Source organism: Diabrotica virgifera, chromosome 3, assembly GCF_917563875.1.
Source record: "Diabrotica virgifera virgifera chromosome 3, PGI_DIABVI_V3a".
NCBI classification, from domain to species: Eukaryota; Metazoa; Arthropoda; class Insecta; order Coleoptera; family Chrysomelidae; genus Diabrotica; species Diabrotica virgifera.
The window spans coordinates 27,848,411-27,874,404 of record NC_065445.1 but is presented as its reverse complement, the minus strand read 5'-3'; the positions used below and the strand labels follow the sequence as shown (position 1 = coordinate 27,874,404).

General features: G+C 31.9%; 1 protein-coding gene across 1 annotated transcript in view; it reads left to right on the top strand.

Annotated features, from left to right (window-relative positions):
• LOC114340315 (N-acetylgalactosaminyltransferase 6) overlaps positions 1-25,994 on the top strand; it is a 119,956-nt gene that overhangs the window by 46,782 nt on the left and 47,180 nt on the right. The window contains exon 3 of the mRNA XM_050647833.1: positions 23,805-23,949. Coding sequence (XP_050503790.1) covers positions 23,805-23,949 — 145 coding nt within the window. The remainder of the gene's footprint in view (positions 1-23,804; positions 23,950-25,994) is intronic.

Sequence of the window (25,994 nt, the reverse complement as noted above, 5' to 3'; positions counted from 1 at the left end):
GGTTAAATGACCCCGGTTACATGGTTCCCACAGCAAAATTTAAGATTTAAACGTTTCTATCTCGGTTATTTTTTACCCTGGGGGTGGCATCCACCCCCAGGGTAAAAGCGCAAGTTGGCATCATGTCACCTTTGTTTCTTGAGGTATCCTCTAATTACTCACCAATTTTTATGAAAATCGATGGAGGTTCAACGAAATCGGAGGTGAAAACCTTCAGTGACTGCACTGTAATAAAAAAATAAAATACTTAAAAATTTCAAAACATTTCGTTTTTTTCTACTTTCTTTGCTTATAACTTTAAAACGATTCATTTTGGAACAAAGTCGTATAGGAATAAAACAAAGATAATTAAATTTTCTATCAGATGCGATTGGTTAAAAATGTCTTAATTTATCACCCTTGCTTCAAAATAGCAATAAATATAAAATAAGGGGCAAAACAAGCCTGTCCTTATTCAATGATTTTCCATCACTTAGGTTACACTTGGAACCTTCCTAATTCGCTTAGAAAATTTTTGTATTGTGCTAAAACCGTAAACCAAATTTCATTAAAATTGACTTACTAGATTTTGCATAATAATTTTGCAATCTAAACTTTTTTTTTAAATTAAAATTTTTTAAAATCTTGCACAACAAAAACTGGAACATTCAAAGATTTGTCAATTTTTTACATATAAAGAAGTACTCCACCTATCTAATGCACTTTACAGAATTGAAATCGGATTATTTAAGCAGCCTCAGCAATGTTTTAAAATTATAAACAATTTTTTGGCTTATAAACAAATTAGTGCTGTGTCCAGGAGGGGGTGCTACGGGCTTCTTTATTTAGACTTACCCAAGTTTTTTATGTATTTTGACCAGTAAAACACGAATTTTTTGGGTAACAGTTGATCCGGATGTCGATAAGATTGTTATAAACAAAGAATTATAAAAATGCCACAAGGAAATAGCTTCAGAATAAACAAAGAACTTGAGGAATTATATAACATCGATTTTTTGCAAAATAAAACATTTTTTGTATTTCTTGGATAATTCTAAGCAAAAAATGTTCTTACAAGTTTTTTCGTAGGATGCATAGTTTTCGAGATAAACGCGGTGGAACATTAAAAAAATCGAAAAATTTCAATTTTTGAACGAGAGTAACTTGATTAAAAAATAAAATAGCAATTATGCTGACAGCATTTGAAAGTTTAAGTCAAATTATATAGGTTTTAATTATTTGCATTGCTAAAAATTAATTTTTTTAGTATTAAACAAAGCTATTTGTTTATAAGCCAAAAAATTGTTTATAATTTTAAAACATTGCTGAGGCCCCTTAAATAATCCGATTTTAATTCTGTAAAGAGTATTAGATAGGTAAAGCACCTCTTTATATGTAAAAATAAATAGCCAACTTCTAAATAGTCTACTTTTTTTCCAGAAAGATTTTAAAAAGTTTGAACTTTTTTAAAAACATTTACATTGCAAATTTATTATGAGAAATCTATTAGGTCGATTTTAATGAAATTTGGTAGACCATTTAAGTAAGTTATAAGAATTTTCTAAGCGAATTACTAAGGTTCTAAGTGCCCCCAAAGTGGTTAAGAAAAATTGAATAACAACATGCGTATTTTGTCCCCTTATTTTTGTATTTATTGCTATATTGCAGAAAAGGTAATACCTTAAGACATTTTTGACCAGTCGTATATCATAAAAAATTCAATTATCTTTATTTTATTTCTGTACGACTTTGTTCCAAAACGAACCGTTTTAAAGTTATAAGCAAAGAAAGCAGAAAATCGATGTTTTTCGAAATTTTTAAATATTTTAATTTTTTTATTAATGTTCCGGGCATATTTGAGAAGGAGTAAAAGTCAATTATTATTACTGAAGGTGTCACCTAACTTTATCTGCAAAAATTGGAATGCCACCTCACACATCCAAAAATACACGTTTTTTTACAGATTAGTCCTGGTCTAGATGCAAAAACAAAGAAAATATTACAGTAGAAGCCGAAAAAAAGGAAGGCCCATAACGAGATGGCTTTATGACTTGGAAGATCAGGGCGGCGCCAAGGCTTTCAAGCGCCCCGGGGCAAGTAATTTTTGGCGCCCCTTTCCTCCTCCCCTTGTAAGTAGTTTTTTGCAATTTAGTGAATAAGTCCATTTACTCACGGTTTTTGCTCCGGATTTTAAAGCACCGCTTGGATTGAAATGAAATTTGGCATCAGCGTAACTAACATGTCAAAGAAAAAAAGTGATATTGTGCTTTTGCTCTGAGGGTGAGTTTTACTCCTTCTCGGGGGGTGAAAAAATATACCTTTAAAATAAGTACGGAAATGGATAAACTGACTAATTCTAAGCCACTTTTGTTCTATAGAGAGTTTTTTCACTAAGTAAATACTTTTCGATTATTCGCGAGTGAATATGTCCATTTTTCAACAAAAAAAAAACTTTTTTCGCAAATAACTCAAAAAGTATTTTATCGAAAAAACATTCTTAACAAAAATATAGCTTACAAAAAAGTGAAAAAAAATGGTGTATGCATGAAGTCAGTAGACCCAGATGAAGCAGAATTGTAGCTAATGAAAACTAGGTTCTTATTCGTCAAATTCCAAATCAAATACCTATTTCAACGAGAAATAAACAAAAAATGAAGCACTTTTCGGGGTAAACTCATTACAACTAAGTTTCATCGGTTCAAAGTGCTTTTTTTTTAAATTGGTTTTAAAGCAATTTTTTTTAATTTCGAAAAAATTTCATTTAAAATTACTACAAAAATTATTAGTGATACCAAAAATCTCAGAGTAAAAAAATGTACGTTTTGCTTTTCTGAATATTTTGGATTTTTTGTTTTTCTATAAGACAAAAATTGGTTAATCAGCGGTAAAAAAATGTAAAACCGTGGAATTTTGAGAATCAACACCGATTTTAATGAAAGTTTGGATTTAAGCTCGGTTGATCCTCTTCTTCAAAATCCACTCTATGCCGAACCGAGCTTTTGCCCTGGGGGTGAAAACAACCCCATCTAGGGAATGAAAATTTTTCAATTAAAATAACTATGGAAGTCGTTAGATTGACCAATTCTGAGTAAATTTTGTTCTATAAATAATTTTTGCAAAGTTGATATTTTCCAAGTTATTAGCGATTGAAACTATGCATTTTTCATTGAAAAAACTCACGTTGACCGTTTTTCATGAATAACTTATATTTTTTTAATGACCTATAAAAGATGTCTCTTGTTTTCCCAAAAAAATTTCACCACATTCGAGTTATTTGAGATTGAAGGCTCTCATAATTCGGTTCTAATAACTTTCAAAGTATCAACTTTCCAAAAAAAATTATAGAATAAAATTTACTCAGAATTGGTCAATATATCGACTTCCGTAGTTATTTTGATTAAAAATATTTTCATCCCCTAGACGGGGTTGTTTTCGCCTCCAGGGCAAAAGCCCGCTTCGGCGTAGGGTAGATTTTGACAAAGATTAAAATCTACCCTACCCTGAAATCGACCTTGATTCTCAAAATTCCACGTGAAAATGTTGATTGGACAGATTGGACTATAAGATATATGACTGTTCAAAATTTGCATACTCTCGTGATTAGGGACTCGTTCAAGCCGTTTCAACTACAGCCCTTTCAAAAATAAGCACTTTGAACCGACGAAACTTACAGATAATAGATACATAAGTAAAGTAACTTGTGAAGCGGTAACGGTTAATTTCATTTAGGATGCTAATTAGGGGGTGATTTTCACGATTTTTTTACCAAAAAAAGGGACCAACTTTATTTTGAGTGTAACTTGCTTACTTTTAATGGTAGAAACTTTTTTAAAAAACAAAAATAAACAAGTTATGATGAGTTTTCCCCGAAAAGTGTTTTTCGTGGGTTTCTAAACGTGTTTTTGTTTGTTGAAAAATGAACATATGCACTCGCAAATAACTCGAAAAGTAGGTATTGACTTGAAGTGAAAAAACTCTATACAACAAAAGTTGCTTAGAATTTGTCAGTTTATTAATTTCCGGACTTGTTTTAAACGTATACTTTTTCACACCCGAGAAGGGGTGAAACTCACCCCTAGGGCAAAAGCACATATCAGCACAATATCACTTTTTTATTTGGCAGGTTAGCAATGTGTATGCCAAACTTCATGTCAAGCCAAGCGGTTCTTTAAAATTCGGAAGTTTTGCAATATTTTATTGTGAATGAATGGACTAGAATCGGTATTCGGTATTCGCTCCGTGCGTGACCATGGTGGGGGTACCTAGAAACGATGTCAGCGTGAGTAGTGGCGAAAATGACATTATTGGAGCTATCTTTGTAATGTCATTGGCATTGTTGGTATAAGAAATTTTATAAAAAATGGTAAATAAATGTTATCTATTTATCATATGCTTAACGTCAATTTGTGAGATCTAAAAAGGTCAGGACCTCGATTTTTGACCCTTCGCTTCGTTATCGAACGTATGCATTTCGTATCTGTTTAGTGTACAGATCGATAACGAAGCGAAGGGTCAAAAATCGAGGTCCTGGTGAAGCTAGGTGTTGCGTCAGTCATGCACGGAGCGAATACCTACAAACTATTTGTTATGTGTTTAGGAAAGTAATATACCTACCGATAAATTATTATGAATACTATAAATATTTACAAAAAACAACGATTACACCATCAGAGAACAAATATGGTTAAGTTTAATAAGAGAAATAAGGGTTCGTACAACTATGGGATCAGAGTAATACTTACTGCCATTTTTATACCTACCTACGATTGGTAAGTTTTAAATTTTACAAAATAATAAAATATTACTAACATTTCAGGTAATTTCGGTATTGCCAAAAATTTTTTTTCGGCTCCTACTGGCGCCTTTTGAATACGGCGCCGGGGGGCTCCGCCCCCCTTCGCCCTTATGGAAGGCGCGGGCCTGTGGAAGATGACCTGAAAACTATGAATGTAAGACAATGGAGGAGAAGGGCACAAGAGAGATCTAAATGGAAAGACATAGCCAGAAAAGCAAAGACCCATCCAGGGTCATGATGCCAAAAGAAGAAGATATTACAGATAGAAACGAATATTATATTGGCGAAACCTACCTATGCAACTTTTGATTACAACTACAAAATGTTTTTTACTGTATTCGCCACCTACATCCTGTATTGTGTACTATCAAAAAATTATTAAAATTTTAATGTGAACACCGTAAACATCTAGTGAAAGTAATAAGATTCACCTAGATGATTATTATTTGGTAATATTTCTAAATGTTAATACTGTGAACGTTCTCATCATTGCAATATTATATAAAAGAATTCATTAGAGATTCAAACGCTTCCTATTCACTGAATAATAGAATTTGAAAGATTACCAGATTTCACATGGCTGCATCTGGTAGTCATTCATTAGAAATTCTTCTTCTATTGTAAGGTTTAAATTTATTAAGGATGTTTTGATGTACGATAATAACAGTGTAAGTAAGATTGGTTAAATAATAGAGTATATTCATTAAAAAAATGGAATACTCAACGTGGTTACGTAATTAAGAAAAAGTCCTTCTTGAAGAGTCGTTTGTTGTTGAAAGAAAAGTCTTTAAAGAAAAGTCTTTAAAGAAAAGAAAAAAAAAAAAATAAAAAGAGTCAACAATAGTTTCAAAAGAATTGATGCTGTTTATAGCCCGATCAGGGAACGCAAAATTTTACGAAAACCTCCAAAAAAATAAAGGAAGATTGAAAATTTGGGAATAGGTAGTTGAAATTGTCTATTATTATATAAGAAAAAGTTTACAATTCTACATCACCTCCATTTTACAAAAATTGAAAAATACGGGGTGAAATTTTTTCTCGGTGGTAAAAAAAATATACGTTCAAAATATACGTCCGGAATTGGATAAAATAACTAATTCTAAGTAACTTTCGTTCTATAGAGTTTTTTTACTAAGTCAGTACTTTTCGAGTTATTTGCGAGTGAATGTGTTCATTTTTAACCAAAAAAAAAAAATGTTTTTGAACGGTTTTTCGGAGATAACTCAAAAAGTAAGTATTTTAGCGAAAAAAATATTCTTAGTAAAAATATAGCTTATAAAAAATTGAAAAAAATGTAGTAGAAGCAGAGTTGCAGCTAATGAAATGTAGGTTCTTCTTCGTCAAATTCCAAATCGAATATTTCAATGTGAAATAACCAAGAAACGGAGCACTTTTCGGGGAAAATTCATTTCAACTTTTTTAAAGTGTTTAAAAAAAGGTTTATTTTTGTTTTTTTAAAAAACTTCTAACATTAAAAGTAAGGGAGTTACGCTCAAAATATTGTTGGTCCCTTTTATTTTTTGGTAAAAAAATGGCGAAAATCACCCCTTGGTTAGCTTCTCAAATAAAATTAATCGTTACCGCTTTACAAGTTACTTTAGTTATGTATTGTTTATATTATCTATAAGTTTCATTGGTTCAAAGTGCTCAATTTGAAAAAAGTTGGATTTAAAATAAATTATTTTTTTTAATTTTGAAAAAAAATCGTAATTGTTTATGGAATTAACTTAAAAACAATTAGGAATACCAACAAAGAGTAATAAAATGTACGTTTTGCTTTTCTGAATATTTTTGATTTTTTGTTTTCTTGTCAGACAAAAATTGGTTATGCTATGGCTGTTCAAAATTTGCCTAAACTCGTGATAAGTTACTCGTTCAAGCCATTTTAACTACAGCTTTTTCACAACGAAGCACTTTGAACCGATGAAACTTACAGATCATATAAATAATATACAGACAAAGTAACTTGTGAAGTGGTAATGTTAAAATGTATATGTGATGCTAATTAGGGGGTGATTGTGACCAACAATATTTGGAGCGTAATTCACTTACTTTTAATATTACAAGTTTTACATGTACATTAAGGACATAACGTCAAAAACTGCAAACGAAGCGATTGGGGCGAAAAAAGAGAAAAGGGACAGTACACATTACAAATAATAGAGAAAGAAAGTCAGAGAAGAAATGTTACAAAATGAAGCAACCGAAGAAGGAAAAGCGCTAGAAAAAAATACATAGAAAATATGTAGCAGTAGACAACAGTGCAAAAGATCCGTGTGTCTCAAAGGGCGATGAAAAGTGCTATGTTGGGTGTTTCACTACGAGACAAGATCCCAAACCGCCAGCTACGACAAAGATCGAGTGGTTCACAGATCACTTAACTCTCTTTAGATGTTTCACGCAGGTATCTCAAGGTCATCCTAAACTAAATGCCATTTTTAGTAATGATACGTTTTTTAAGATGTCGCCATGCACCTGGAGTGAAGATTTCTTCTATATCACTGAGTCTGAGTATCATTATAATTTGTCAATTGTCATCATTGTCAGTATGCCAATGCCTTTATCTTTATGTCAGTAAATGTTTATCTGATTGTTAGCAATAATAAAAATCCTGATTTAGATAAAATGGATTCAAATATAGTTTTTGAAACAAAACGAATGTGATTTGAAGATCCCTAGGAAGAACCAATTCCTAGCTTACATTTGCATGGTGAGTTCAACAAGTAGTATTTGTTATTAGAGAACAAGTAACACAGTTAGTGGTGTAGGGAAGCAAATGAAAATGAATGTAACACCAAGTAAGTAACCCCTACTGAAAATATATAATTAATAAAAATTATTTTACGTGAAATGAATCATGGTTATTATCAAATCAATTATATTAATTTTCTGTTTTAGTTGAAAGTCCTTCAACAAGTGGAGATGCACACATGTTTCAATCATTTGAGATACCCTTTTGTAGAAGTATTTGGAACTCAATTTGGAAGATAACTATTAATAATTTCATTTGTAAAGATACGATTTGTAAAAAAGTATATACAAAGTGGTTTTGCTGGTATTAAATAAATAAATAAAAATACGTTGCCATGTCTTATTTTTTCCCAAATGGTATTTTGTATATTTGAAATTAAAAATAATTTGCATATTTTAAAACCAAATTATTTTTTTTTTAACTATACAAATATTTTAACCTAACATTTTCTTCCCACCAAAATTACATTTTGAAATTCCCGCTTGGATTAGTTCCGATACAAGCGGCATGGAGCGCTGTTTTTCATATTTAACCAAAGCGTTATCGTGGAACATCTAGAGGAGGTAGGTGATCTGTGGAGTGGTTGATGCAGTAGAGCTCTAGGCCTATTCACGCTATACTCCGAACGTACCCAGAGGGAGAACGCCTGCGCATTACAAAATTGGACGTTCAATAAGGTCGAATATTTCCCTCCGAAAACGTAATGCACAGGCGATCTCCCTCGGGGTAAGTTCAGGATACGTTCATGGCATGCTCCACGAATAAGTCTAATATGTCAACACTGATATGGAACTGGGTAGATCACGTGGTACGAACGACAGATAACAGATGGATACTGGAATGGAGACCAAGAGATGATGTCTATCGAAGCAGATGTCGTTCACCAACAAGTAGGACTGATGATCTAAAGCGTTGTCATAGGAATTGGATGCAAGAGACACAAAATCGAAACAAATGGAAAATTATGAGGGAGATCTATGTTCAGCAGTGGACAAGCAAATATTGAATTATGATGTTTTGACTGTGAAATGTATAATTACCGAAAAATGATTCAATTTAAAAACAGTACATTAAGTAACATATTATACATGGCACGCTATTAATTCTTAAACCGCAATAAATCTTTATCGACGTTTGACAGAGTTTGACTACCTATCTATACAAATATGTATACTTTTGATAGTAATACAAAGAAATGTAAGTTGGCATTGACTTTTTTTAACCTATTTGTATAATTACAATTTATCAGACTTAAAACTGGGCGGAACAATTTCAAAGGCGTATCGTTTTATATAAATACTGGTGATCTTGCCCGTCATTAGACGATCCTATCAATTGCCATCTCCAGTCACTCCACTCAATTTTTTCAAAATTTTAAGATCAACAAACTTTCACCAAAAGAATTAAAAATATAATAATAGTCTCCCGTTTTGTACCACTAACGCGGCTTTGGGAAGGGAAGATGGCAGGGTAGTCTGCTATATATAGGGCCTACGGTATACAAGAAAGGTAACAGGGCCAGTGCTACGCTTCAGCCGCCTATTATTAACCCTGGTTTTACCAAAGGTACTCATTTTACTCAGGATGAGTCGACCTGGGGCCTATTAGACATTTTAAAAATGTGTAGATGTTCTCGCCGGCGGCTCACAGGCAGGATTTGCATGAAATTAGGCATCCAGGGGTTTTTGAGGTCGCTAATTACGAATCTGAAGTCTAAATTGCAAAAAACAAAATGGCGGATGTAATATGACGGGTTTATGTATTTTAAATATATGTCATACCATCGAAATTTGATATCCTGGGGTTTTTGAGGTTGCTAAGTACGAATCCGAAATCGAAATTTCAAAAAACAAAATGGCGGATGCAATCCCCCAATTTTTTATTTCAACGTTAAATTCGATTATTATTCATATGAAAGTCAAGACTAATTTTGACTTTATTTTTCAACAATATTGTACTTGACCCTTTTATCTACGATTTTACCCTAGGATACTGAAATAACTAAAGATCTACAGTCATAACAACTACCTGAATGCTGCGGCATGATCTGTTTATTGTGCGTTGTTAACGATTCATATTCAAACTCATAGCGCAGAGCGCTTGTACAAAAAATTCTCGCAAAACTAAAGGGGCAGATAGTGGCAGCTAATTTTTTTTGAATCTTAAAGAGAGAAATAAATATAAGCTAAAAGATGATTGTAGTAACATCTTGTGCGATTGTGTAAGACTGTGCGTATAAAATATTCGTTATTCTTAACTGCGCTTCTGTTCCGTACGAAGGTCAACTTTAAACTGAACCGGAAATTCAGATATAGGAGATATACACACACCTAAACTTATATGGAATCACCTGATATTTCTTATTATTTCGGGCGAATTTAAAAAAACGAACACACGAAGTCAAACAATATTTATTTTAAAGCAATTTAATAACAAATACATAACAATTAAATAAAACAATAACTTATTTAACAAACAAATTGAAAGTAGTTGTTTTAAAGTCAATAGCATACAAAATTTCAATGTAAAACGAATAATGTTTAACTTGTTTTTATTTATTTTTTTGTATTTTGTGGTAGTCAGTGTTATCACCTCTAGTCCTTATGCAAGCTTCAGTTTGCGTGGGCACGCTCCTAATAAAATTATCAACATTTTGTTGTGGTAGGTTGCTCCATCCTTTAAAAGCAGCTTGTACTAGCCGTGAGGTGTTTTGTGGATTATCCCGGCGAGCTCTAATTTTTCTTTTAAGCATATCCCACAAATACTCTATAGGATTAAGCTCGGGTGAACAAGCAGGCCACTCCAAGCAAGGGATACCTTCTGCTTCAATGATGCCTGTAGTCACTCTAATGGTATGTAGAGGTCCATTATCATGCAATAAAATTAAATTTTCTCCTGTTGCGCCTCTCCAGAGCCTGACTACAGGTTATCAACACACCTGTGAGCAGTTAAAGTTGATTGGATGAAAATTAAAGGAGTTTTTTTACGGATCACAATTCCTCTCCAGAACATTACACTTCCCCTTGTATATTTGTGAACAGATCTGACAGATTTCATTCTTGCGTGTATTCCTCGACCTCTAAGTACACGATTTCGTGGGTCATCTGATTTTCCATCTGATTACATTAAATTCTGACTGTTTTTGAAAATAGCACATTTTGTCAATCCCCAATGTTCCAGTTTTGGTGGTTAAGACACCAATTTAGGCGGTCAATCTTGTACTGCCTCGATAACTCGGGAACCCATAACTGTCAACTGCTGTATACTTCTTGGTACGAACTCTTCTTCTTATCTTTTCAACTTAAACAGTTACACATGTAGCTTCGAAAAGCTGCCTTTGGAGCTGCAGGTGAGAAATGGTTGGGTGTCTTCCAGCTGATTGGACAATTAAACGATCGTGGAGAGCCGTTATTACTTTTGGCGACTTTCCCGTGCTTTATTTTTGAGCTTTCCTAGTTCCTGTTATCTAGCATATGTTTTGGACAGAACGCCCTGTATTACGCCTAGCTCTGCAGCTATGTCCATCTGAGAACATTACTTTCTCCACAAGACCAATAATCTTTCCTCGTTGTAAGTTCTATAACCCCACGTGAGGCATATTTTCGTTTTTGGACGCAAAAGTTAGTTTATTTATTTTCGTTCAACTTGCAACTCAAGCAAATAGTCTATACCGTACCGGGCTGTACTATCCGATTGTCTTGTATATTTGTTTATTTTCAATAAAAACCTTTATTCTTCGCAACAATAACAAATTTTTTCAAAATAAATAAATATTACTTTGAAATACATGGTGATTCCATGTAAGTTTGGGTGTGTGTAGCTCTAGGGTTGCCAACACTGAATAGGGAATTTAATTCTCTTTTAGAAAATGTAATAATATTCTCAAAACGTTGAATTTTTTTTGACTTTTGGCCAGCTTTTCGGGATTTTGGACCACTGGCTTACCGGCGTGGAAGTCAAACATCTACCGCCTAAGCTATCCGGGCCCAACTTTCATCAAAAAGAATTAAAAATTAAATTTTTAAAATAATAAACGTCTTGCATATAAACCAAGTAAATATAAAATAACATAACTCTTTTTAATTAAATCAAAATGATGATATGTTTTATACACACTGACAACTGAAAGAATAAGAAAGAAAAGTATTTTTTGAGTGTGTAAAGTTTTTTTATAATTCCTAGTTGAGCGCTTTCGGCTTAAAAAGCCATCATCGGAGCTATGGCCAAAAGGTTAAAGTACGACTAAAATGAGAAAGGAATCCCATCTTGAATTGTCAAAAAATTTGTTTTTTTCAATAAAAAACTTTAGTTGTTGATTGTAGATTTTAATATATTATGTATTAATATATGTCAGAAGTTGTGAAAAAAGGTAAAAACATCCAGAACATCACATAGGACTTTCACAAAACATTTTGTTGTTTTGAGGCTTGTTATTTTCTGGGCCGTATACTCCGATGATGTTCAGGTCTTCCTTGCCTATTCTTAGCTTTGTTGTTACAATCCTTTCTGATACGTATTGACACTCTTTGATGTGATTTTGGTATATTTGATGTAATAGTAAGGCTTAGTGGAGTCGCTGAAGGTTTTCACCTCCGATTTCGTTGAACCTCCATCGATTTTCATGAAAATTGGTGAGTAATTAGAGAATACCTCAAGGAACAAAGGTGACATAATGCCAACTAGCGCTTTTACCCTGGGGGTGGATGCCACCCCTTCTCGGGGGTGAAAATTATTTTATTAATAATAATACCATAAATCGATAGAGGGACAAATTATAAGCAAAATTTGTTATGTCAAGTTATTAATATAAATCAACACTTTTTGAGTTATTAAAGACCAAAGATTTTATTTTTTCGTAAAAAAATGCATGTTTTAAATCGGTTTTTCAAGTATAACTAAAAAATTATAAGCATTTACAAAATAGTTATTATTAATGAAATTGATGATAATAAAAAACTGAATATATTCCTCACTTAAAGAACTAAACTCATGTTAGTTCAAAGTGAGTTATTGGCAATTGAATGTGTATTTTTTTCGACAAGTACTCAAATCTAAGTATTCAAGCTTAAATAACGGGAAAACGATGCAATGTGTAAAATATACGTGCTAATCGTTTGTCAATGTACTTCGAAATACCTATTAAATGAGCTTCAGGACAAGTTAATAGCGTCAAAATTAAGCAAGTTAAGATGAAAATAAAAGAACTCTTTCGAATTTTTTAGGAAAAAGTGAAAAATAAAACATACGCCATTTCCACAAATATTAAAATTTATAATAATCCTTACAGTAACGTCTTTATATTAGCATAAGTAATGATTTCAATAATTTCGACCGGTTTAGAATGCATATTTTTGAAAAAAAGATATAATTTTAAAAAATCAAAATTTTTAAAATTATTGTAATTTTCATATTCTTTTGATAACCACTCCAAAAATACTCAATATACTTTAAAAATGATAAATACCCAAATTTTAGTTTATTCTGTGTCAAATATTTTACCTGTTTTACTATTTCCATAGGGTAATAAATAACCGAGATAGAAACGTTTAAATCTTAAATTTTGTTGTGAAAACCATGCAACCGGGGCCATTAAATCTTTTATTTTTAAAAAAGTGAGGGGTCTAAAAGATTAAATTCAACGTGGTTAAATAGCCCTTGGAATTAACTTCCAAACGGTTTTTAGAGATAAACCTGATATCTTAAAAATAAACGGAGTTATTAAAAAAAAAACAATAACATTTTTTGGAAAAATAAAAAAAAATAAATTTTGAAAAAGTTTTGGTGCATAAATTTTAATGCTATCAACTTGTTCGAGGGCTTATTTGATAGATATTTCTATGAACTTTGATAAATGTTTAATAAGTTTATGTAAATGTATTAAATATGGCCCATAAGGTGTATAGTTACACCTTATTTGGCCCTGTTTACTTTTACTATTCCACTGTCTCTTGTTTTGAGCAATCTAACGTTCAATGTATTGATTCTCATTTGGGTTTTGGATTCCTTTCTCTTGTCCTTATTTCTTGCCGTGGTCGTCTTCATATTACCAATTCGGTATCAAAAATTGCATAAAAAATTAATTACATTTTCATTAGTCTCGAAAAATATAAACTGAAAGTACTTCACAAATAAACAATCAAAATAATCTTTATTACCCATTATGTATTCTTAATTTCATTTTTTATTAACCATTAAAGAAATTTAACTACCGAATATTATGATTTATTGCAGGTGCTAATGTCACAACACTTTTAGGTCAACAAAATATGTATTGTGTTAACCTTGCGAAACTTGATAAACGAACGCCTATGCATTTGTTGCACGTTTGCCCTTGCAGTTCATAAAATTTACATGTAAAAGTTTTATGTTAAACGACACATTCTCCACGATGTAGACTTGATCGTGAAAACATTCATATTTTTATTTGAATTCTTTATGTATTTCTCCTTTTTACGTATTGCTAGCGACAGTGAATTGTATAACTGTATCTTTCACCAGTATTTCTATGGTTTAAAACGAAATACACTCATCGGCACAATAGGGAACTTGTACATTTTTTTTATTACATAATAATGTTCAGTTTTGTATGAAAATGAGATTTCCAAAATTTCATGCTTCAAAAACTCATAATAACTTGGAAGTACAAATTTAAAGTCTTCTGTATTTTAAAATAGTTCAAACGACCCGTGACGTCACATAGTTTAACTATATGGTTCCGTTTATGGTTATATTTTTTAGTTATATTTAGGTATATTCTTCTTCTTCTTCTTTAGTTTATTGGTCTCCACCTACTTGGGTATTTGGCCAGCTCGTCGACGCTGAATAAAGGAAAAATATTTATATTCTAATGACATTGATTCTATTTCATTGTAACAATATATACCAGTTTGTTGAGATTGGTGTTTGATAGGAAACTATGGAAAATAAAACCATTTTGTAAAAGTACAAATTTTCTATGAATAGTTCAAACGATCAAAAACACTTGTAACGTCACATAACTGTATTTTCTACTGCCGTCTATAATATAATGTCTAATTTAAAATTATATACAATTGTGTTTACTTTGTTGGTTCAGAACTGCTCTGTTGTGATTTATAACATTTTTTTCGAATTAAAAATTTTATGCAAGTTCCCTATTAATCGCCCAACTTGTATTTCTTTCAACTTGCAGAAATTGTCAATCTTGGACCACATTTTATGAAAGATACGATGAAAACTACCTTTTAGGAAAAGAAAACAATAAAATTATTGAAAAAAAGTCGTTTATCAAGGGGACGCTTAGCAAAAATCTAATGTTTAAAAATCTTAGAGGAAAATTCAAACATACATAGGGGAGAGCGGGGCAGAACGGGATACCTAAGAAAGAAAAAATCATAGAAAGAAAATTAAACTGTGTATTAAAAAATAGCAGAGTCACACAGGATCACTTGCTATTAAACTTCATATAACTTACTTTATTTATAATCCAAATTGCTTAGTTATTTGGTTATAAGGAACTTAACGTATCAGTCCGAAATTCCTATTTTGCCCCGTTTACGGGGCAATTGGAATGTATTTTAGTCTGGCTGGCAGAGTTCACAAATATGAGCACCTTCGTCTTCATCTTCAATACCTGCGCAGGAATTATGAGCCCATCCATTGCAGAAACTGCACACTACTCATCCTTCAAATGACTGCAAATATAAATATCCACAGTAGATGCAGCCACAATCTTCCTCATCTTCTCATGAGTCAGTGTTCATCTCGTTTTCTTCTTTAGTTTTCTGTGATTTTGAAGTTATACTTCTTTACGATCGAGAGTGAAATTTTATAATACCGTGCGCATGCGCACACAGACAGTATGTAGTTCGTTGCTAATCTTTCAAGATATGTATGTGCCAGCGCAAATAAGTCATTAAAAGGATATATTAGTGTTTTTAGTAAATGTAAAATAAGAAAATCTACGGTTTCATTTTGATTAAAATCTGTCTCCCTCCATCCTCCGATAGTACTATTTCTAGGTCTACCTGTTGTCAAGGAGGCTCTGAGGAAGACAGATTTTTACCATTACGACCGTAGTTTCTCGATATAAATTAAAACATTTAGTAAATGTATTATTTATTATAATGTGTCTTTGGATTTGTATTCCTCGGGAATAAGATATTTTATAATAATAGTAAGTATATTTAAAGTATTTTTGTGTACTTCACTTGGTCTATTATATTTGTCAATATGTATGAGAAATCTTGTAAGTTGTCAAAGCAAAGGGAATATAGCTCAGTGGTAGAGCATGTGACCGGAGATCGAGAGGTCCCGGGTTCAAATCTCGGACGATTCATATTCTTTTTTTTAATTGGTATCGTTTTAATAAACAATTTTTAAAAGTGGTAGGTAAGAAAGTTAGTTTAATATTTAAATAAAATACAAATAACCTATTAAGTATATTTATTTCTTTGAAATTATATAACGGAAGTATAACTTCTTACGTGCGTACAAAGTACACACACATTCTTTTTTTTTGTTAGTTTTCAGTTTTAGTCAGATTCTTCTTACAAAGTTTAAATGCTATAAAGTAGTGGCAATTTAAGAGAGAGAAGCAACTTGGGATAATATTCCGTCTTGCCTTGACCGCTTTACGCCAACAGACATCATTTCAAATAAAATGAGTAATTTCTGACGTAAAAGATATAAAACGGTTCACAGCACGCAATATTAAAATTCAGTAACATATCTATCATATTTGAATGTAAAACGTGATAAAACTTGCTTACTCACCTTATAACACTTCTATAAATATCACCAACATTTTTAACAAAACAAAAGAAAACGGATTTTATGTCTGTAAAGAAGCACACTACGTGACTAGAAGTTTCTTTCTAATGACTGAAGGGAGTCAACCCACGTTCGTTGTAATGGCGCTATTGCCGATATGATGACGCCTATAAGTTATGCACACCGATGCATTTCCCGTTCTGCCCCGAGCCTCGTTTTGCCCCGGTCTCCCCTACTTTTGAAAATCATAGTTAAAAAAGTATTAATTATGGGTCTACGATCCTGATGGAAAGATCTCAACATAGGTCTGGTTCTTTTCGTTTTATAAAGGTGATTTGACACCGGGTTTTCAAACAATTTAAATTATTTGAGAGAAGAACAAAATAATGGAGATAATAGATTCGCAAAGAGGTCCACTTACCGTTTAATAGTCGTTGGTACTTCCATCCAGACTTCCGAGGTCCCTTGACTCAATTTATCAACATCAATTGCGTCAAGTCGACAATAAACAAGAAAACCTCACAAGATAGGTTTTTAAACACCGGCACACTCGCTCGCCGTTTTCGAGCAACTTATTTCTTGCTTTTTTCAAAAAACACAAAAGCTTCACTTTTTGTGCCAATTTGAAGTGAACCCAACGAACACGGATGGAATAGGCATGAAGAAAATTAATGCGGCCAACATACAAGAGAGAGACAGTGAATGACCGGGAAAATTTGAGAGGCCGTGTAATTTAAATCGGGGAAATATAAAAGTAAAATTCTAAATATAAAAGTAACATAAAACAGAATCAAGGACTTCTTCACTTTATATAAAACAGTTACTAATTTAGTATTTAAATAGTTTTAAAATTATTTAACTCCCAAATACTTTCGTAAAGTATTTGTTTTAATAAATACAAATAACAATTCTGAAAAGTATTTAAACACCAAGTATGGTACTCTGTGCTCTATTTACTCTGTAAATACAAAAAAGTATTTAAATTTTGAAATATGTACTGCCAATCAGCCTTCAAGTTAAAATATGAGGTCTAATGAATGAGGGTATTTTTAGATCGATGTATGAGGTCCATTCAACGAACTGTCAATACTGATTCAATCGGGTCCATTTATATAGGCAACTTAAATTACACTGCCTGTCAAATTTTCCCGGTCATTCTCTGTCTCTCTCTAGGACCTCTTTCTTGTATTTTGGCCGCAATCTCGCTTCACTATTTGAATGGGACGGGGCCTTAGTGAAAAGGAATGAGAGCACAGTTGGCACCCCAAAGTACTGTAAAATTAATAAATATTTACTCTGTAATAAAATCGGTCCGTCGGAATTATTTTTAATATGAGTAATTTGTATGTATGTATATTTTATTAATTTTTGTCATCCTTCTTTGTGTGAGCTACACTGTTACTACTTTTTTTTTATATAATAAATATTAATTATGCCAATTATTTGGCTCATACAATGAGTCGGAAAATGGAACGCTGCTGTACTCATATAATGAGAGACATCCTGGAAAATATTTATATCATTAGCATGTTTTATGCATATTTAAAATTTTTTCAGAAATTGCTGTAAATTGAACTATAAATTCGATTTAAAAGATCATTATGAGTAATCAATTTCATTCATATAAATTGCAAGTATTCCATCAACTAGATTATGATTGATGGATTTCATCAACTAACCGAGTTAGTAAATAATGATTATTATTAATTATTGATTAAAGATGACACAATAAAATTTTCAAGAGGAAATATTTACAGCGACCAAAGATACAGCGAGGTAAAGTTGAAAAATCATCAAAATTGATTTTTCGCATTTTTGCATAAAATTTGATTTTTGAACACGTTCCACTAATTCTATTTACACTTGCCAATTCAATGGGCACAGGCCAACTCAACTAGCATCTTCGAGCAGGGAACCATGGCACCCTTTTAGCATGTGTTCCACTTTATCTATCAACATCGACTTGTAGTCATAAAATTTTAATATATTATATTATGTAAACCATATACGATGAGGTTAACAATATATACAGTGTGCTAGTTTCAAACTACTCGGCAGGATGCACTGAAGATGTTCTGTATAGAACGAAAACGTTTTGCAATCCATGACATTTTAGATAGTTTTAAATAAACGATTTTATACCAGAATGCATCTCGAAGTTTTTACTTCTGTATTGGTTTTTTAAGAAAAAATAGGATTTAGGTTGTGTTATTCAAACGTAAACAATTGTATGTCGTAAATAAAATTAGTTATTAAAATGCAGTATTGCAAGCAAAATACAATTAATTAAATTTACCTTTATATAATAATTGCATATCATATCAATATTGTGAAGCAATATATAATTTCTTCTTAAATGACAATAGGTATGAAATGTACGTCAATTTGACAATTTCAGTTGACAATATGAATTATTTAAGAAAGTTGCAATATTTCTCCGCTATTCGCGCACGACCGTTTCGCGTATCCCTTCCAAGTACTTGCACACCGCGAATAGGGAATGCTTAAGAAATAAAATAGTACCATAAAATATCATTTCATTACAATACTAAAATACAGGGTGTTCCATTTAAGAAAACTCAGAAAATACTCATTCCGAGTTTCGACCAACCCTGTATACTAAAATTAAAAATTTAGCTATACTAATGATTCTTGACAATAGTAGAGTATATTAAAAATCATTTGAACGTAAGTAGAGTTTTAGATGTCAAACTACTACAATTCTACAGGGTGTTAATTTTGGTACGAAATTAATAAAAAAACATAATTATCTTTTAAAATACCCTGTATAATATTACAAAACCTCATATTTTAAGAAAGAAGACATCAAAGAGAATCCAAAAATGTAAAAATATACAGGGTGTCCCATTTAAAAAAACGAAGTTATAAGCAACTTCCGGTATAACCGGAAGTTGCAAAGAGATGAAAATATTTTCATTTAATAGATCATCCTTCAAAACCCCTTTATTCCAATTTTCATGATTCTGTTGCCTTTAGTTCTCGAGATATTTCTAATAGGCCCTTTATTTGCCTCACCCTGTATATTATATACAGCAAAAAACAGTCTAAAATAAAATCATAAGCAATAAACCTTAAAAAAATGACTTATCTAATATAAATTTATATTTAATATAATTGCTAAAAAAATTGCGGTCTTCAATCAAATCCAACATAAGCGGTTCGGAAAGAAAATAAATTACATGTTATTACATACTTAAAATTTCATAAATGATAAATAAGGGTTAGAGGAAGACCGCAATTTGTTAAGCGGGTAGGCGCAAAATCTTGGTCCAATGATATTTAAATGCATTCATTTTTTTCGAATCCTGAGAAAAATAATAAATATTGTTGAAAAATTTAAACGCAGAATGAAATTATTACACAAAATTATTACTGGGTCGAAAGTCCCTTAGAATACACAAAAAGTTTCCTTTGAATGAAATATTTGAAATTAAAAATCACATGAAATTTTTTCTTTTTTTCACCCCTGTAAATTTATTAAAATAAACATTACAAAAGATTTCAGGGACTTTAGGCCCTCGGTAATAATGTAATATTTCATTCTGTGTTTCAATTTTTCAAAAATACTTATACTTAGTTTACTCATACCTACTAGATACTTAGTTTACGAAAAAAATGAATGCATTTAAATAGCATTGGACCAAGATTTTGCGCCTACCCCCTTAACCCAACAAGCTTATTGGATCGTATACAAGTCACAAGATTAGTCAATAAAAATTACGCATAATATTCTTAAGATATTCTCTAACAAGAATCATAGGTAATTATTAGAATCATAAAGTTAGATTTTGCCATGTGTTTGGACATTGTATAGCATGTCTTTTATTTTTGTACTAAATTGGCATGAGTAGATACATCTGTTTTAGTATAGTATAGTTGATCCAAAAGATGGCATAACCCAGACATCCAAAGTGAAAGTTATCCTTCAACACCAAATTGTTCTATATGGTCCACACAATGTCCAGAAAAAAGTCACACCATTTTGAGCGTCGGGTTTGGAGGGGAGAGGGGGAGAAGTCGGTAAATTCGTAGTTTTTTAAGTTTTTCGCCAATATTTCTAAAACTATGCGGTTTAGCATGAACAACTTTCTATACAAAATTGTTCTACATTAAATTTGAAATAAAAAAGGCCCTATGCATAATCTTTCTAAAATGCATGGTTCCAAAGTTACGGAGGTAGTATAGTATAACTGGTCCAAAAAAAGGCCTAACCCAAACATCCAAAGTTAAAGTTTTCCTCCAACACCAAATTGTTCTGTATGGTCCACATATTGTTCAGTAAAAAGTTACACCATTTTGAGCGTCCAGTTTGGGGGGCAGATGGGGGAGAAATCGGTAAATTAGTAGTTTTTTTACGTTTTTCGTCAATATTTCTAAAACTATGCTTTAGCGTAAACAATGTTATATACAAAATTGTTCTACATGAAATTTAAAACAAAAAATCTTGTATACATAATTGTTATAACATCAACGGTTCCAGAGTTACGGAGGGTGAACAGTCGAGGTTTTCGATACTTTTTATATTTTTCGGGCAATGTATGGTATAACTATACCAAAAATCCAGACATCCAAAGTGATCCTCTAACACCAAATTGTTCTATATGGTCCACATAATGTTCAGAAAAAAGTTACACCATTTTGAGCGTCGGGTTTGGGGGGGACAGGGGGGAGAAATCGGTAAATATAAAAAGTATCGAAAACCTCCACTTTTCACCCTTCGTAACTCTGGAACCGTTGATTTTATAACAATTATGTATAGAACCTTTTTTATTTTAAATTTTATGTAGAACATTTTTCTATAGAACATTCTTTACACTAATGCATAGTTTTAGAAATATTGACGAAAAACGTAAAAAAACTATTAATTTACCGACTTCTCCCCCATCTCCCCCCCAAACCGGACGCTCAAAATGGTGTAACTTTTTACTAAACAATATGTGAACCATATATAACAATTTCGTGTTGAAGGGAAACTTTTACTTTGGATGTCTGGATTAGGCCTTTTTTGGACCAATTATACTATACTACCTCCGTAACTTTGAAACTGTTCATTTTAGAAGGGTTATGCATAGGGCCTTTTTTATTTCAAATTTAATGTAGAACAATTTTGTATAGAAGGTTGTTCATGCTAAACCGCATTGTTTTAGAAATATTGACGAAAAACTTAAAAAAACTACGAATTTACAGATTTCTCCCCCCTCTCCCCCCCAAATCCGACGCTCAAAATGGTGTGACTTTTTTCTGAACATTATTTGGAACATATAGAATAATTTGGTGTTGGAGGATAACTTTCACTTTGGATGTCTGGGTTTGGGTGTAACTATACCATACTATTTGACACCATTTAAGGCGCTTAGAAAATCTGATATAATAAGAAAAAAAATATCGTTATTGTTTGGACATATTTATTCAGTAAAATTTTTTTGAAATGCACAATAGAAAATAAAATTAATTTTATATGCATTATTTGTGTATACGTATCGAAGTATGGAAGTTTATCGAAAATTTGTAAAAATCGTTTATTTTTATCTTGGTTTATACTGGTTGTAAAATAAATGATAAGGATTATTTGATTACATTAATTTAATGACACTTTGTATAGTCGTGTAAGTAGTAAAAGTTTTAATAGTTAGACATGTTTCTTTTTATGTTATTTTTTTAATTCAATTTAATTTATGACAAGTTTTATTAGTTGTTTATTTTAAGGGCGTAGGCGCAAAATTCCGGGCAAATGCTTTTTAAATGCATTTATTTTGTTCGAATCCTGAGAAAATTAATAAATATTTTTGAAACATTTAAACGAGGAATGAAAGATTACATTATTACCGAGGGCCGAAAGTCCCTGAAAACTTCTATAATGTTTATTTTAATAAGTTATAGGGGTCAAAAAGAGAAAATTTAGTGTGATTTTTAACACATATCTCATTCAAAAGAAACTTTTTGTTTATTGGAAGGGACTTACGGCCCTCGGTAATAATTTAATCTTTCATCCTGCGTTTAAAATTTTCAAAAATATTTATTAATTTTCTCAGGATTCGAAAAAAATGAATGCATTTAAAATGTATTGCAAGTAAATTTTGCGCCTACCCACTTAATAAAAAAGAAAGAAGATCTTACTATGATCAGAACTTGAGAAATCGTTAAAAATTTTAAATCAAAAATTTAATTCAAAAAATTTAATTCAAATTCGGTTAAAAATTTGATTCAAATTTTCTTCGACGTTGGATCTGACGCGGGCTACATGAATAAACATTTAGATTATGCTTATTCTCGTTCGAAATTTCAAGACGCAATTATTTAACATCTTTGCTACGTTACGGGGACAAATAGACCTCGTATTACATTAACGGTTGGCTACGTCGACTGTGTCGTAATGCACTGTGGCAAAGGTTCACTATGGGACATATATGCCTCGTAACGTACTCAACGTACATAAGTATACAGGGTGTCCAGAAACTCTACCGACAAACGGAGGCAGGAGATTTCTCAGATAATTTTAAGTCAATTTAACCCAATTCACCTAGTCCCAAAATGCTTCCTAAGGGAGCTAGAGCTATTTAAAGATGGCGTCTGGTAATTGTTAATAACTTTTTTGTTTTTAATTTTTAAGCATTTATGAGTCTGGATTATTAAAACGTAAGGTATTATAGTACTAAGAGATACCCTTACTTTAAGTCGATAGGATACACCGTTTTCTAGAAAAATCGATTTGAAAATTTTTCCTTTTTTGAATTTCAAAAAAAAATTAAAAAAAAAACTATTTAGAAAAACGAAAACTGGTACGTTTATTCATATTCCAGAGATGAATCGATTTCATTAACTCGATTTCTAGTACGGTCATATGCGTCCATTTTGGGTAGGTAAACGGTTATTTTATCGCATAACTTTTTTGTCTTTAATTTTTAAGAATTTTTGACACTAGATTATTAAATTATGAGGTATTTTAGCACTAAAAGTTACTCTTGGTTTAAGTTGGTAAAATACATCGTTTTTTTTTGAAAATTCAGGAATTTTTTTTTTCAAATTCAGGAAACGAAAAATTTTCAAATCGATTTTTCTAGAAAACGGTGTGTCCTACCGACTTAAAGCAAGACTATGACTGGTACTAGAAATTCACAATAGACTGGAAGATAAATTGGCACTACTGCGTACCAATTTTCGTTTTTCTAACTAGAAGCGTTCTGGAGATATTTAAGAAAAACTAGTTAAAAGACGCCATCTTCAAAGAGCTCTAGCTCCCTTAGGAAGCATTTTCGGACTCGGTGAATTTGGTTAAATTGTCTTAAAATTTATTATCTGAGAAATCTCCTGTCTTCGTTTGTCGGTAGAGTTTCTGGACACCCTGTATTAATTATTACTCTAAACGGAACCAAGGTGTCAAGTGTTTATTAAAAATCTTATATGAAATTTTTATGATATACAGAGTGGACAAAAAAATTTTATACTGAAAATATTATATAACGATTTTATATTAAACTTTTTTTTTGAAAATTCTATTTGTTACAGGTAGAGGTGAACAGGGCAAGCCAGAACACCTGTATAGTAACGAAACTGACCAATATGATGCTCTTTATAAAGTAAATGGATTCAATGCGTTACTTAGTGATAAAATTGCTTTAGATAGAGCCATACCTGACATAAGGCATGCAGGGTAAGAATAACATACTTTACGAAGAGTTATATGCATTAAAACAATGATTCTACATTCTTCTTCTTAAAGTACCCTCTCATCAATGGAGGTTAATGAAACTTATCTAACTGAATTAGCCCTGTCCATTGTCGGACGTTTCTTAGTCGTTTCCTTAAGAATTTCTCTTTTCCTTGATCTTTCTTTTCACTATTAACTGAGCATATTCTTACTTATTAGTTCTCAGTATAAACATTCTCAATTTCTTTGCAACACGAAAATGTAGCAGCTGCATAATACTATGGTCAAATCTGAGAGTGCAGGAAGAGTCTATACCGGTTTTGGGAGTTGTTTCCCCCTCATCAGTAGTCCCATATCCTCCTCTCTCAGATTCTTCCACGTACCACACTCTGGGCCTTTCCGAATTGCAAAGAAAGAAATGTCACGGATGAACTAGAGCCATCTACCGAAAAACAAAGTAAGTTATCAATCGAAGTAGCACAGAAAACGACAATAAATATCGTCTCCATACCACCAGATTGACAACAGGTGGAATATTTCTTTAAATTAAATTAGAATTAAATTAATCGAGCAGTTCACGTTAGATTAAATGGAGATCAATCTAACTCCCGATACACATCTTTGGGACTACCACAGGGTAGCATCTTAAGTCCTATATTATATATACTGTATACTGCTGACTTAGAAACTAAACTTCCTCAACACATAAAAATCCTACAGTACGCTGATGATGTTGCGATATATGCAGAAAATAAGTCAATAGATAGATGTAATGACTACCTTAAATCGACATTGAATATTATAAAAAAATGGGCGACCGATAATAACTTAACAATATCAGAGAGTAAATCAACCATGTTACCTCTACTAAAAAAACGATATGTTCCTCAAAGCATCTACAATTTGATAATAATAGTATTCCTTATAAAACTTCAATAAAATTTTCTTGGCGTATTTTTAGATTCTAAATTAAATTGGAAAGAACACACAAATTACATATTACGAAGAATGGAAAAGGCATGAATATCATGAAGACTGTAAGTGTCAGTAACTGGGGAGCTGATCCAAACATATCAATATTACTATACAGAAATTTAATAAGATCGATCTTAGACTATGGATCTATTTTTTATGGCTCAGCATCAAACTCTGTACTCCAAAAAATCGAGGAGGGTCAAAAATAAGGCACGTAGGTTATGCACTGGTTATCTTCGTAGCACACCTATATTGGTCATGGAATGTGAAGCTTAATGAACCTCCATTTTCATTACGCAGGGAATACCTAAGTGAGAAATTTATAGTTAAAATAGCCGGTTAACGATAAACTGCTATTAAATAAAATTGTTCATTTAACCACCTCATACCTAACTCATTATTACTGGGAAAAAAAGAAACTGTTTTTAGTTGTGGAAAGCTTCCTCAACGTTTCTAATTCCATTGGGCGACATACACCAAATAGAACAAAGCTCGTCTCGAAAGCTAAATTATGAGAATATTTATCTCCAGTTATTTAACTGTCATTTAAGTAATATTCGTAGCGACAGACTTCCTTACTAAAATAGACCACCTTCAGTGTGTACAAAAAAACTGGGGGAGTTATCAGAAATTATATACGGATGGTTCAAAAATGGAAGGAAAAGTTGGATATGCTATATATTACCCACAAAAAAAGTATAAAAATAAACAACAGATTACCTGATAAAAATGACATTTTTCACAGCTGAACTCATTGCAATCAAAGAAGCATACAAATGTATTAATCAAAAAGAACCCAATTATGTTATATTTACAGACTGCCAAAGCATTGCAAAGAAATTGAAATATAATGTACATAATTTTGCAGAAAATTATATCTTAGTGACATCATAGCAATGAACAGTGAAGCTTTGAAATCGGGCAAAAATATAATATTGTGTTGGATAAAAGCACACATTTGGTATAAAAACAACGAAATAGTAGATGATCTGGCTAAAAAAGCAACAACGAAGGAATCCGCTCTGCATAATTTCTATTATGAGATCTATCAAACGGACAAAATGGCAGGAACA